Source organism: Cimex lectularius, unplaced genomic scaffold (assembly GCF_000648675.2).
Source record: "Cimex lectularius strain Harlan isolate CLEC.00 unplaced genomic scaffold, Clec_2.1 scaffold12, whole genome shotgun sequence".
Lineage (NCBI taxonomy): Eukaryota > Metazoa > Arthropoda > Insecta > Hemiptera > Cimicidae > Cimex > Cimex lectularius.
In genome coordinates, this window is record NW_019392875.1 from 303,157 (window position 1) to 317,636 (window position 14,480).

The window sequence follows — 14,480 nt, forward strand, 5'->3', positions numbered from 1 at the left end:
GACCATAGTACTTAAATAATTAGTATTGTTATTGAGAATAAAATTTTATGGAATTAATATATACTAACAAAAGGTTTACTTCTTTTGGAGGATGGCATACATATAATTCCATAGAAAATTTTTTATATTATTTCGATTAATTTATACGAATCTATATATTTTCATATGTAACATTTAACTATTGGCGATGATTTATTATAATTTCATTGGTCTTTGAAGAGAAATTAGTATGAATTAATGATTAGAAATAATTGTTCGCCATAAGAATGCTAGATAATTATATTTCGTTGGTATAGCTGCACTTGGCCTGAACTAGTTTATTTAGAAGCTTTTTTTTTGTTATGATATGTGTTGCAGTTTACATCTTGTACCAAGGATGCTAAAGATTAAAAATAACGTGAGAATAAACACACCTGATCCTAGTTATCGATCAAACTGCTGACAAAGTTTTATTTGTGTCACAGTTGAATATTTATCCAACACGATCCATCATTTGAATAGGAATGACTTTTTTTAAAATCCAAACTCGGAAAAAAATTAGTTCAATATGTTGGCAGAGAAAAAAGGACACTAAACAACATTTATTTGAGATTATTTAATTCCTAAGTACACTAAAATTATTTATAAAATACCGACATAAAAATTCAGTATAAACATTTGTCTTAACACTGTAATCTTTCAATCGAGAAGTGAAAATTACTCAAAAATTAAATTTTTATCAATTAATTAATCATTTTATGTAAGGTCTTAGTTGAAATGAAAAAGTTAATGTCACGAGCGGGATTCGAACCTACGACCTTCGGCTAAATACGCCGCTGCTCTACCACTTGAGCTATCGTGACCTCGATCCCCACGGACACCAAATTCCCATCTCAATCACCTTTTCGAATTTTCCCTCCTTTTTTCCATTTTTCAATTTGGTGGAAGTTGGTGTCCGAGTGGATCGAGGTCACGATAGCTCAAGTGGTAGAGCAGCGGAGTAGGGCACCGAAGATCGTGGGTTCGAATCCCTCTCGTGACAGTAACTTTTTCATTTCAACCAATATCTTACATAAAATGATTAATTAATTGAAAGAAGTTATTTGGTCAATCGGATATCAATATAACGGCTTAAATATTTATATTATTCTGTAAAATCGACGTTTTTATATTTTACGCCTCAAAATCCGACGACGAACGAAGATTGGAAGACCAGATATCAAATCTGTTCAACTATCGTGCAATTCAGCCACACTTGAAATACACAACTTTTTGCAGTTTGAACAATTTTATGTTTGTTCAACTTTTTCTGTGTATGTTTGACGAAGCTAGAATCGAATTTTCTTCTATTTATTCACTCTAGCGTGTTGGACACGGCGGAAATATGTTAATAATATATTAAAGCCTAATTTCCCTCCCATGGCACATTATACCAGGCTAAATATATCGATAGAATGTTAAATATGCATAAACCCCCGATTTATACACACCAGCAAGTTGAAAATGTACGAAAATTTTGAAATATAAAACAGTTATTGCACTAAACTGAAATTGATTCACTTTACAATGTTGAACGTTGTTGTTGTTTTTAATATTTCTTCAAAGTCGATTACATACACATTTGAGGAACAAGTATACCATGGGGATAAATTAAATAAAGTAGAGATTTACTATTTAGAAACAGCGCAATATTCCTTAATGTTAGCTATTGATTATAGTAAATTTTAATAATATATATCTAGGCTGGGTATATATTATTAGTCATTATCGAAGGACACAAAATAATACTCCTTGCTTTTGCTGATGACCTTGTTTTCTTTAGGTCGAAGACCCGAAATTGTTTGGTTAGGGATGGTCTATGAACCATCTCTAATCATTGTTACAATTAATTAATTAAGGTTTTTAGTTGAGATAAAAAAGTCAGTGTCGCGAGCGAGATTCGAACCCACGATCTTCGGCTTGATACGCCGCTGCTCTACCACTTGAGCTATCTTGACTTCGATCCTATCTCAACTAAAAACCTTAATACCTTAAGAAAGATATTAATTGGTCAAACGGACCACGAAACTAGTCAATTTAATAAGTTTAAATGAAGTATACCTTCACTAAAGCTCTCCGTGACCGTTTCATTTGTCGCCGAGAATCGAATAGATTAAACGACATTTGAAAAATTGCAAAATGGAGGGAAAATTCAAAAGGTGGGATTGAGATGGGAAGTTAGTGTCCGAGTGGTTCGAATCCCGCTCATGACACTGACTTTTTTTATCTCAACTAAAAACCTTAATTAATTGAAAGATATTAATTGGTCAAGCGGGCCATGAAACTAGTGAACTTAATAAAAAGGATGTTTTTATATAAACTAATGTCTATAAATATCTAGTTTTCAACAATTCAAAGCCATATGCGATGAGGAAATTCTCAGAATTACGACAATTATTAAATTTATAGCTAATCGATATTTGTTTAGTGGTCATAATTGACCATATTAATTATTCCAATTAATTATTATCGTGACTTTGATCCCCTCGGATACCAACTTTCCATCTCAAAAACCTTAGATAAAAAGAATGTTTAATTGGAATAATTAATATGGTCTGTTATGACCGCTAAACAAATATGGATTAATTTAATAATTAAAAGAAGTAATTACTTCACTCCGTGGCCACTTCATAAGTCGCTGAGAATCGAATCCTGATTACACGACATTTGAAAATTGCAAAAAGCGGGAAAATTCGAATAGTTGCAAGTTGAGATGGGAAGTTGGTGTCCGAAGGATCGAAGTCATGATAGCTCAAGAGGTAGAGGAACGGCGTCTTGTGCCGAAGGTCGTGGGTTCGAATCCCGCTCGTGACACTAATTTTTCATCACAACCAAAAACCTTACATAAAAAGAATAATTAGTATAGCTAATATTAACAAGATAAAACTTTAATGTTTAATATTTCAAATAATATCGCTACGATTTAATTAGTCTCATAGTAATTGTGGACCAACTACAACCAATAAAGCACTACATTTAAAGAAATAATTTGTTATAACTGACAATGAGTGTGGTAGTGAGAAATGTGTGAAGAGAACTATACTGTTTAAGTATTAAAATTTGGGACTTAATAATTTTTTTTATTACTAATTAAAGGCCAAACATTGCTAATGAGGTTTTTCTGAACATATATTAAAGAAAAGTGTGTACCATTCGGTGTAAATTTTTACAGATTTGGACCCGCCTTAAAACGATCTTCTTTATAATGTGAAGTATTTAGTGACCGTTAATTAATGATTATTTGGAGATCGTGAGATGCCGTCTTGCGTGATGTAGGTTTAGAGAAACATTTTCTTTATCGTGCCAACGTTTCGATCTTCAAGGCCTGGGATTCACAAACATTGTTTGGATTATAACATACATGTAAGACGTGAAAACGAATTTATACAATGATGAACGCAATGTAGAAATTTTAGGTTTATTCAAAGTTTTTGTACTCACTAAAAGTGTGCTTTCTATTTAGATGTGTCACGGTTGTGTGTCGTGTTGCGAGGGTTAGTGTTTAGTAAGATAAGATTTAAATGTTTTTTGTTTATATGTTTGATTTTGAAGGAGTGGGGAAGGAAGTAGTGATAGAAATTCATTTTTCTACGAGGATTCGAATTCTTTTTGAGGTGAAAGGAACCGACAATGGGAAAAAATGGCAATAGATCGTCTTTCGGGCTTAGGCATCTTGTCAGGATTATTATAGACGGGATTATTAGGGAAAGGAAGGATACATTTTTGGGGGCTGTGTAGAAATAGTTTGATGTGTGGTGTAATGATTGTTTTATATTTTGTGTGTTACATTGATATGGAATTTGTTTCATGATATTAGCCTAACTGCGGCTGAGTTTACATGTGTCTGTTTTGTAATTGATGCTGTGTTTATCTCTGTTGATGTAAACCATTTCTAAAAAGTTATGTTTATGTTTGATTTGTTCTGTGTGTAATATTTTTGGATTGTTGAAGTCAAAATTGTGTTTGTGTTCAAAATGGTGGGTAGCGAGTGCTGTAGGATTTTGCTTGGGTTTTTGCAATCACAGATATGTTGCTTTACTCTCTTATCCAAATATTGGGATGTAAGACCGATGTAAGTTGCCGGACAGTTTAAACAATTGATTTTGTAAATTACATCAGACTTATTTGTTATTGGTGTGGGATCTCCAATTTTGGAAAAATGTGTGTTAATTGTTTTATAGTTTTTGAAGGTTTTTAAAAGTGTTTCTTTCTTTATTTTTTTTACGAGGGTTCGCAACAGCAGAGGTTATAACAACCCTCGGGGTGCCGGTGTTTTTGAAAAAAAGCCCATTTGTAAGTATGTCGAGTTCGAATGCAGGGCCGCTGGATTCGAACCCGGGACCTTTACCTTACAGTGATGAGCGCCGTTTCAACGCCTAAACCGTTGCGGCCACGGACGCCCCCTTAAAGTGTTTAATTTGTGTGATAGGCCGTGAACGAATGGACTGGATATGTATGTTGGTATGTTGGTTTGAGAGAATTGAGGTAGTATTATTATTAGTGATATATATTGTGTTAGTATTGAATTGTAGCTGTTGATTATGTGTTTAGGGTAGTGATTGTTATGTAGGATATGATATATCTTTATGTCGTGTGGTGTAAAGATTCATGGCACAGAGTAATAATTCTGTGATGTAGCCCTTTGGCCGTGTTTATTACTGTATGAAGGGGATGGTGTGATGTAAAGTCCTTATTTCCTTCCCCACTCCTTCAAAATCAAAGATGTATAAATACATAACACTCGCAAGTCGCAACACGACACACAACCGTACCACATCTACACAGAAAACACACTTTGAGTGAGTACAAATACTTCGAATAAACCTAAAATTTCTATATTGCGTACATCATTGTATAAAGTCATTTTCACATCTTACATGTATTTGTAAAATCCAAACAGTGTTTGTAAATCTTACGGCCTAAAGATGATCAAAATAAAGATCGAAAAATTGGCACGATAAAAAAAATGTTTTTCTAAAACTACATCATACAAGACTTCATCTCACGATCTCATACAATATCGCTACGGTTGATGTTTGTTGTTGTGTGTTGAGTGTGTTAGGTGGGCGGGGCATGGCGGGTGTGTTGCGCTACGGCGAGGCCGGGGGCCGAATCAAGGTCGCGGTGGCTCATTGATGACCGTCCCGCCCCTGGATCGATACTCAGCTTTGGGCCGTACGTCACGGTGACGTCATCCCGGCCCACACGCTCCCATCACGTGAACAGGGGCATGGCGGTCACACGGCGATCACGTGAACAGGCCGTCCACGGTTGGGCCGTTCGAGCCGAGCCCCCGGCGCCCGACTCGCCTCCGACACTTCCCGACTTGGTCTCGCCGATCAGCCCTCCATTCGTCCGCTGCGTCTCGCTTGCTACAGTCATCAAACCTTTGCAAATAAACGTAAACAACATCTGTAAAAGTGTTACGGGGACTTCTTAAAGGATCCAAACGACCCACGGAACATCTTCATTTATCCTGTTTATAATTAAACAACAAAAATAAACAAACGACAAAGGTGAGCTTATTTCTTAACTAGACCAACTAATAAACTTAAAATTGAAATTTATAAGCAAATTCTCTCAATCTAGCTTCTTTGCACAAAAAAATCCTCAAAATATGTTTAAATGACCAAATCAGCCAACCTTGCCAAATTTGGTAAAACTTTTAAAAACAAAAAAGAAAAATTGTCAAAAGGCCTTTATCAAGTAATAAATAAGTGGAGGATCTAAAGTGCAGACAACCACAAAAGAAACACACAATATATTAACATATTAATTATTGCATGCATATTTGTTCTTTTGGCCTGTTTTACTAATAAAATTAAATTTAAATAAATTTTAGTAATTATTAAATTTAGTAAATTTTAGTTGTAAAGGGGGAGGGAATAAATTGGCTAACTTTTAAATTTATTTTTTATCGATTACTTTCAACTACGATTGAATAAAAGAGGTGATAAAAGATGAAACTTGTTTTGGGTTTTTTTTTTTACGTTGGAATACATTATACATACAGCACGTGCTATTGGCAAACATTGCATTAAAGCGTGATCGTAAGGGCCGAGTGTACTTCGTCATAGATTCATAATTACTTTCAGGATTTGCATTTATCCCAGTTATTTACATTTTGGAAAATTGAATTTTTTTCAATACGCCTTTTTTTTACATTGTAATATATTACACATATCAAACATGCTACATTGAAAACTGTGTAATTACATTTTTAAAATTATTTCCTCTTCGTCCTCCCGGGCAAGAGGTTAAACTGCGTCCAATACCCCTCCTGTACCTGGTGGCCTTCCGTAACACTTTATCCCCTTACTAACCTCATTACCTAACCTTCCACTCCTATAATAACCCCTTCCCCAACACTAACCTCCTCCCTGTTCCTTCTCCCGGCGTCCCAGGCTTTAAGGAGGGGGAGGTGTGCCGGTTCACCTATAGTGGCAGCCCCACTAATCGGCTAGGGCCAGGGTGGGTAGCTTCCCCCTGGCCTAAAACAAACAAGCTCCGAAAAATACAAAAAAAAACGCCGTATATNGACCTCAGCTGTTTGTCGGCCCATAAACCTTCCACTTTATATATATTTCCTCTTCGTAGTGGCTGGAATTTTGGATATTTATTTATGTATTTATTTGTTAAGTTAAAATACATGGTACATATTACACATTCTATTGACATACATTAAATAATGTGTAATTATATTTTAAAAATTATTTCTTAATGCTCGTAAGAAACGTATGTATAATATATTCCCCGTAAGGACCAATTGTGATTTTTTTTTTTCAACTCGTTCCATTGTATAAGTGGCTGGAATTTTGGATATTTATTTGTGTCTTTATTTTTTAAATTGGAATACATTGTACATATTACACATTCTATTGACATACATTAAATAATGTGTAATTATATTTTGAAAATTATTTCTAAATGCTCGTAAGAATCATATGTATAATGTATTCACCGAAAGGAACAATTGTGATTTTTTTTCTTTTTTTCAACTCGTTACATTGTATAATTGGCTGGAATTTTGGATATTTATTTGTGTATTTATTTTTTAAATTGGAATGCATTGTACATATTATACATTCTATTGACGTACATTAAATAATGTGTAATTACATTTTGAAAATTATTTCGTATTCTTCGTAAGAAACGCGGGGACCATAAGGGCCAATAGTGTTTTTTTACTGTTTATTTTCACATTTGAATACATTGTACATACTACACATTCTATAGACATACATCAATTGACATACATTAAATACTGCGTAATTAATTATACCTTTAAAAATTATTTTCTATTCGTCAGAAACGAGTAAGGATTGTGATTCTTCGTGTTATTTATTTTTTTAAATTTGTAATATTGGATAAGTGACACGAATTTAGGGTTTTCTTCAAACATCTTTTTTTTATATACATTGGAATACATTATACATACACATACCAGGTCGGCATAGATTGAATAAAGTGTAATTATGTCTTGAAAATTCTTTGCTATTCGTCGTAAGAAACGCGGACCGTAAGGGCCCACCAATTGTGATTCGTCGTAAGTTTTAAAATTCGTATTTTTATTTGCCAATTTGTTACATTGAATAAATAGCACGAATTCGGGGATTTCAGAAATTTATTTTTCTTTCTTTTTTTTTACACTGGAATAGTTTATACATAAACATGTTAGTGTTGCAAGTATTTTTTTCCATTCTTCGTTAGAATCACAGACCGTAAGGGGCATTGGTCGTAATTTTTTCCAAGATTGGAATTTTTTATACATTTTTTATCCGAATTTATCAACTTGCTAGAGTGGATAAATCGTTAAAAATTTGGTTTTACTTGTTTATTTATTTATTTGTATGTAACATGCGTTTAACATCCATGTTTTGATTATTTTTAAGTTTTTGTTTTCAACGGAGAAGGAACCACTTGAAGTCACGATAGCTCAAATGGTCAGAGCAGCGGCTAATTGACCAGAACGTAGTGGGTTCGAAATCCGCTTGTGGCACTAACTTTTTCATTTCAACCAAGACCTTACATAAAAAGAATAATTAATTGAAAGAAGTAATGTGGTCAATCATAATGGATTCATAGAAGGAAATTCAATAAATTATTAATTGAATAAAAGAATAACACGTAGATTTGTTTTTAAAATTGACCCCAAAAAATATAAATTTTAACGTTCATTCAGCTTACCAAACTATCTGACAAAAGATATTTCAAAAGCAACAAATAGCCAAACACTGTCAAGTATACAAGATAAAAAAAGCTTTATTATATTATGCATTAATTAAATTAATTGATATAAGTTGACCTAGTGGAACATTAAAATGGTCGGTTATTAATCGCAGAAAAGTGTAAAAATGATCCTTTTTTCTGCTATGTTTTCATTTTAACGTGCTGAACCAGCCGAAAAATATCTCATGCTTTTTTCCAAATGCTATTTAATTTTTCCAGTTCTTTATTTAATTTTTCACATATCATTAACCATGCATAAATAATAATTATATAGCGATGACAATTTTAACGAAACGAATATGAAAAACAGTAAAAAAAGGCATACAGTTTAATAAATAAACGTGGGAAGTGAATATATTCAAATATATATTTTTTAAATAAAAATTGTAATCTTTAAAAACAATTTCGTGTTTTGCAACAGATTCTTTGCAAAAACTAAGCCTGTTTCGTGCATTTTGCGTTAAAATTTATTGCTCCGCTTTGAAAATTTTCCACGTATTGAACAGTCGACTGAATTTTCCCGGTTGAAAAACTCGTGCAAATTTCGTCACACCCATGCTAAAAGGAACGGAAAGGAACCCAAATAACAGGGGCTGCATGATAACTGCGCGTGGCGATCACGTGAAAGCTTTCCCCTCCCAAAAGGCCTTCTCTTTCTATTCCTGGCTCTCTTCTCAGCTCTCCCATTATCTCCCGAAAGGCTCTCCTAGTGAGATACCGAGCCACGAGGAACAACAATTGACGACTATCGTTCTTTTCCAATTTTCCACGGGAAACTCGAAGACTGTGACCTCAAAGATGCCTTGTATCGCTACGGTCGGGCCATTCATAAAACGAAGCCTTTTAAGCGAAACGTGCCAGTACAAGGGCGGCGTTTATTTAATTGAACTGGATTTATTAATAAAGATTGACTAAATCTTCATTGTAACACGTATACATTTATAATCAATCACAAATTATCAACGCAAATCGAACAAGCCATTCTTAAAACTAAGAGTTAATTGCAACGAGCGAGAACAAGGACGGCGTATGTCCAGATTATCAGTGTCATTATATTTTATAGTTTTTTACATGTTTCTGTAGTATTAAGATATGTCTTAATGGTTATTCGGAAAATCACTCGATTGACTCACATTACAGAACATCATTGTATTACTATTTATGTTTTGTACGAAGTATGTAATAACAAGGATTTTAATCATATAAATTGTCTGGGAGAAACATAAAAACTATGACCTCCAAGCTACAGGGTATCACTATGGTCAGGATTTTCTTGTTATGGATAATGTGAAATGAATGAGCTCGGATGGTTTCTTCTTTTACTTAGCTTTTATATTTATAATGATACATTAATATTATGTAATAACAAAGAAACAAATGTTTTAATATATTATTTTGTGTCGAGACATCAAAAGACAGTGATCTTAAAGCTGGCGGATCCCGTAGCCTAGTTAGCCCTTCGGTCAGGCCCTTCTTGAAACTATGGCTAATGTGTAAAAAATGACCACGGACGTTTGTCTCATTTACTTAGGTTGTACGTCTATTCAGATGTATCAACATTAGTTCATAATGATAACAAGCAATCAGAAAGTATTTTAAAATTTTATTTTGTCTCGGGGAACCAAAAGACTGTGGTTTCAAAAAACTAGCGTATCGCTACGATTAGGTCTTTGTTAAAACTACGGCTGATGTGAAAAAAGGTGCTTCCTTAGAGATACATATTAACAATATGTAATTCCAATGAATCTACATTTTAATTTTAGTAATTTTATTTTTTTATTATGTCGAAAAATCAAAAGACTGGTCTGAAAACCTGCCTTGTCTCTCTGCGATCAAGATATACATACATACGGAGAGGTCTATGGTGCAAAGAAGACCAACTTTCCACATTTTTCAAATAGTTTAAATTGAATCTTTATTAAGCTATATAAAGAGTATTTAATAACAAGATACCAACAAGTGTTTTTAATTTTCTTTGGAAACCAGATTGTTCACCTCATACTAATGGGAATATGGAGAGATGGTAACTTTATCAGGATATGTAAAAAAATACCAATGAATCATAACATGTTTTTAACTTTTAAAATTAAAGAACTTATTTAACTTTAAATTTAACTAAGAAAGAAACCAAAAGTCTGTTGGTACCAAAGCTACCTGTCTCGAAAAGGAAGTCGCAAAGAGCGAAAAAGGAATAATTTTTAAATTTTTTGTATGTTTAAACTTAGTGACCTCAAAACTGCTTTTTCTCGCCTCGGCCAGGCCGCCATTCATAATATCTTTATATTTAACAAGCCAACAAGGACGATCCTGGCTTGTTTACACACACACACACACACACACACACACACACACACACACACACACACACACACACGCGCACACACACACACACACACACACACACACACACGCACGCACGCACGCATGCATGCATGCATGCACGCACGCACGCACGCGCACATATATATTTACACATTACTACAGATACTTAATTCACTAACATATTCCAATATGAACCCGCAGGGGAAACACAATTTGGTTTGTAAGGAATAATAGATAAGGCTATTTTGCAAAAAAAATCAAAAAATTGAGAAGCCAAGTTTGAAGTAGCTTTGTCTCGCTACGGTCGGCTTAAATTTTTACCCTTCCTTCTTTCATAAAATGGTGGTTAAAGAAAAGACAAGGCTGGTATTAATCCATATTAGATAAAATTATTACTATTTCACACATGAATTTAAACTGTGTTTTTCTTAGTGAACTGTTGTTTCAAAATTGGTTGAATCGTACGAGCGGCCAAGAATGAGATAGTTTAGAAAAACGCCTTTTTCATTTTTTTGCCGACGTTCCTTTATTCGGGTCATCTTCGGGCATAAAGTGTGGAGCTATTCTTGAGGTGACAGTGTTAAAGAATAGTACCACACTTTATGTGCTGAATAAGGACCCGAATAGAGGTCGAAACGTCGGAAAAATTGAAAAAGATGTTTTTCTAAACTATCTCATTCTTGACGGCTCCTCACGACTTCGACAAATTGATTTAAACAACATTTTAGTATATTTCCTCTCGGTGGAAAAGTCTGCCAAAAAAGTTAATCAGGTTGACCTTATGCCTAAGTTTTTCCAACCCTCTGGTTTAAATTAGCTAAAATATACACAAGATAATGAATTCAAGAATTATACAGCTTACAAAAGAATAAAAAAAGAATTTTAACTACAAATTTTTTGCTTTCAGATGGCGAAGGTCGTCGACCTGGACGCCGTCAGCTCCCTACTGGAGCTGCATGCCCTCGGTATGAAGAGGACATACCAGGAGATGAGGAACATCCAGCTTCCCACTCCTCAACCCTCGGATTCGGAGAGCGAAGAGCTCGACTGCCCTGAGGGAAAGAGGATCAAGACAGATTTCGAAAAACACGACCTGGCAATGGTAAGCACGTCGATATTATTTTGTTTAAATTACAATTTGATATGAGGTTCGATTTCTAATGATTCTAATACTCAAGACCAAAACTTTTGAAATTGTTATTCTCTTGGGCCAAATACGATGAAATAGCATCTTGAAGAAGAATAGTGATGAGGCTCCATTAAAATTATGCAAAAAGTAGTGCAGTTTGAAAATAAAAATTTACCTATCAATTGTAAGAAAAAAGTCTAAATAGGGAATTAATTGCACATATTTGGCGTACACAATTATATATGTTGTCTAATCCTAGTCGTATAAGCTAAATCTTTGTTAATTTTTTTCTCTATTATTTATTTTGCTGGCATATTTGAATAGCTGTTGATCCAAGAAATAATATTTTGGTGAAATTAGTAATTTTTGGTTGGTGCAAGTTCACAACTTCATTTTGAAGGTTGTCATTTATACGATAGTTGTTACATGTGGATAATCATTAATAATTGCCGGGTTTTTTATGTGTGCATTTAAAGCGATAGCGGCAGAACGAGATAATATATCAATGAGTGATTCATTCGATTTATTTTTTTAGAATTTTTTCTTAGTAGGGTATATCTTGCGCGCATTAACTTGTATAGGTCGTGGCACTGTCGATAAGGAACGATTTGTACAATTTTTTTTGTCATTACAAAAATGCATCTTTAGAGATTTTATTCGTTTATGTTTGTTTTAATTGACTAATCTTTCAAGAGGTTTTAATGTAAATGTTGTTTTTTGTTTTTCAGAATTTTCTGAACAGTACACCTCCTAGGACTCCGAGCCCTCCTCAGGTCACGTCTGTTCCAGTGTCCGTGATAATGAAAGTGAACAAGGACGGATCCTGCTGCGCGGATCCTTACGGAGGCTCGCTCAAGAAAGAGGAGCCGAAGCGAAGGTTCGTCTCGTCTCAGAACATACTCAAAGTGATAAAGTACAAAATGAACAACAAGAAGGACGAACTGGAGTCACAGTGCAAAGAGGTTATCAAGGAGGAGAAGAAAACCAGCAAACCCAAGGAGATCGCGATAGCCCCGAAGCCGCAAACGACCGTCGTCCTCACAGGCGGACGGCTCATACCCATCCGCCCGTCCGACCTAGTCATCGTCGCGCCTCCTCCCATGCCTGCAGAACCTGCAGACCCGAGAAGGAGGATCTTCCAATGCGAGCACGAAGGATGCGGTAAAAACTATTTCAAGTCCTCCCATCTCAAGGCCCACACACGATCTCATACCGGTAAGCATTAAATTTGTCCAAATTAAAAAAATAATCTTTTTCCTTGATTTTTGTTTCTTATGACTGATTTTTTGTTTCATCAGGTGAAAAACCGTTTATCTGCCCTTGGAAAAACTGCGAACGGCGATTTTCGAGATCGGACGAGCTGTCGAGGCACAGGAGAACGCACACGGGCGAAAAGAAATTCGCCTGCACCTTCTGCGACCAGAGGTTCATGCGTTCAGACCACCTCGCGAAGCATGTTAAGACGCACAACAAGACCACTTTCAAAACTCCCTCGGTTCCTCTGAGCGTCGTCTTGACGTCTTTGTAAATGCCGACTAAAAGTGCCTTCGACGTACCTGAATCTGTGATATCGACTGAATTACAATTTTTTTTTGTAAATACCCAAGCGTGTGATATGAACTGATTTTTCTTCATGATATCCTACCAAAGTTTAGAATTTACGTTCTTTATACAATTGTTTGTGAATTTTATTTCGATATGTTCAACTTTACAATTATATGTATATTTTTTACTTAACAGTAGTTTATATATTTATTAGAATTTTTAAATAACAAAAATCAAATATAAATTATTTATCTATACTTTGTTTTATTTGATTTCATCACAACCAGTAACGAACTCATTTCTTTCATAGCAAAACAATTGGGAAATTTAACACATCAAGGCTCATTTGGAAACTCCGAAGTTCGAACATCGTGACTTCTGAAACTGAAAAACTGAATATTCGAAAATATTTGACCAAATATTATTTTCATATCGATCCACCCATAAAATTATCTCTTGAAACTTAGTTACAATAAAAATTTCAATTATTTAAACGTAGATGATAATGACCCACGCCCAGTAAAATTTGAATACACTTTTTTAACCTGAATATAAAAAATTTGTAACTTTTGAACAGTATATCCACAAACGAATGAGATAAATGATACATTGCAATTTTAGCTTGCTACGTATGATAAGTAAAGTTGCTTCACACTACTAAGTCAATCAATCTCTCAAGATTTCAATCCAGTAAGAATGTTTTGGAGAAGTGGTTTGAGGTGAATGTTTAAATTTTTATGGAAGTTTGCATAATTTTCATGATGAAAATCAAAGAATGATCAGTTTGTTAATGAGATGTAAATTAGATCTAAGGTGAAGTGACCTAAGTAGTTTGTAGCGTCGGGTAGTTTCATGTCTTTTCAGTCGTGTAGGGAATTTAAGGTTAGTCTGTTTATCATCCTAGGTCACAAGTTCATCGGTTGTTGGAAAATGTTTTCCATTCCTCTGTACGACAAGTGGATTTTTGGAGATTAACGGTGATGTGGGTGGATTTAATTACGTTCATTTTTATTCTACATTTGCGAGGTCAACAAAGGGAAAGGTTTAAATAGAATCGGATGTCTAGCTAGGGAGGATCAATATTAGATTGATGACAACTGCATCTTCTGCAAAAGAGCATATTATTAGGGAGAACAGAAATGTCGGCTGCCTATTTTGAACAGGAAGGGCCCTAAGATGCTACCCTGGAGATACCCACTGTAATGAGAACATGAGAGGAAAAGGAAGTCTCCTAAGA

At 34.6% G+C, this 14,480-nt stretch overlaps 1 protein-coding gene across 1 annotated transcript; it reads left to right on the plus strand.

The window, feature by feature from the left end:
• Positions 1–5,334: 5,334 nt before the first annotated feature.
• LOC106665848 (Krueppel-like factor 3) lies at positions 5,335–13,429 on the plus strand. The gene is made up of 4 exons (XM_014392633.2): positions 5,335–5,534; positions 11,477–11,671; positions 12,427–12,913; positions 12,997–13,429. The coding sequence occupies exons 2-4, from the start codon at positions 11,477–11,479 to the stop codon at positions 13,224–13,226; spliced, it is 912 nt and encodes a 303-aa protein (XP_014248119.1). The 5' UTR covers positions 5,335–5,534; the 3' UTR covers positions 13,227–13,429.
• Positions 13,430–14,480: the final 1,051 nt, after the last annotated feature.

Bases quoted from the DNA above. Each gene is read 5' to 3' on its own strand.
- LOC106665848 (XM_014392633.2), top strand. From the start codon at position 11,477: ATGGCGAAGGTCGTCGACCTGGACGCCGTCAGCTCCCTACTGGAGCTG. The intron at 11,672-12,426 runs GTAAGCACGTCG...TTTGTTTTTCAG, and splicing joins AAAAACACGACCTGGCAATG to AATTTTCTGAACAGTACACC. The intron at 12,914-12,996 runs GTAAGCATTAAA...TTGTTTCATCAG, and splicing joins CCACACACGATCTCATACCG to GTGAAAAACCGTTTATCTGC.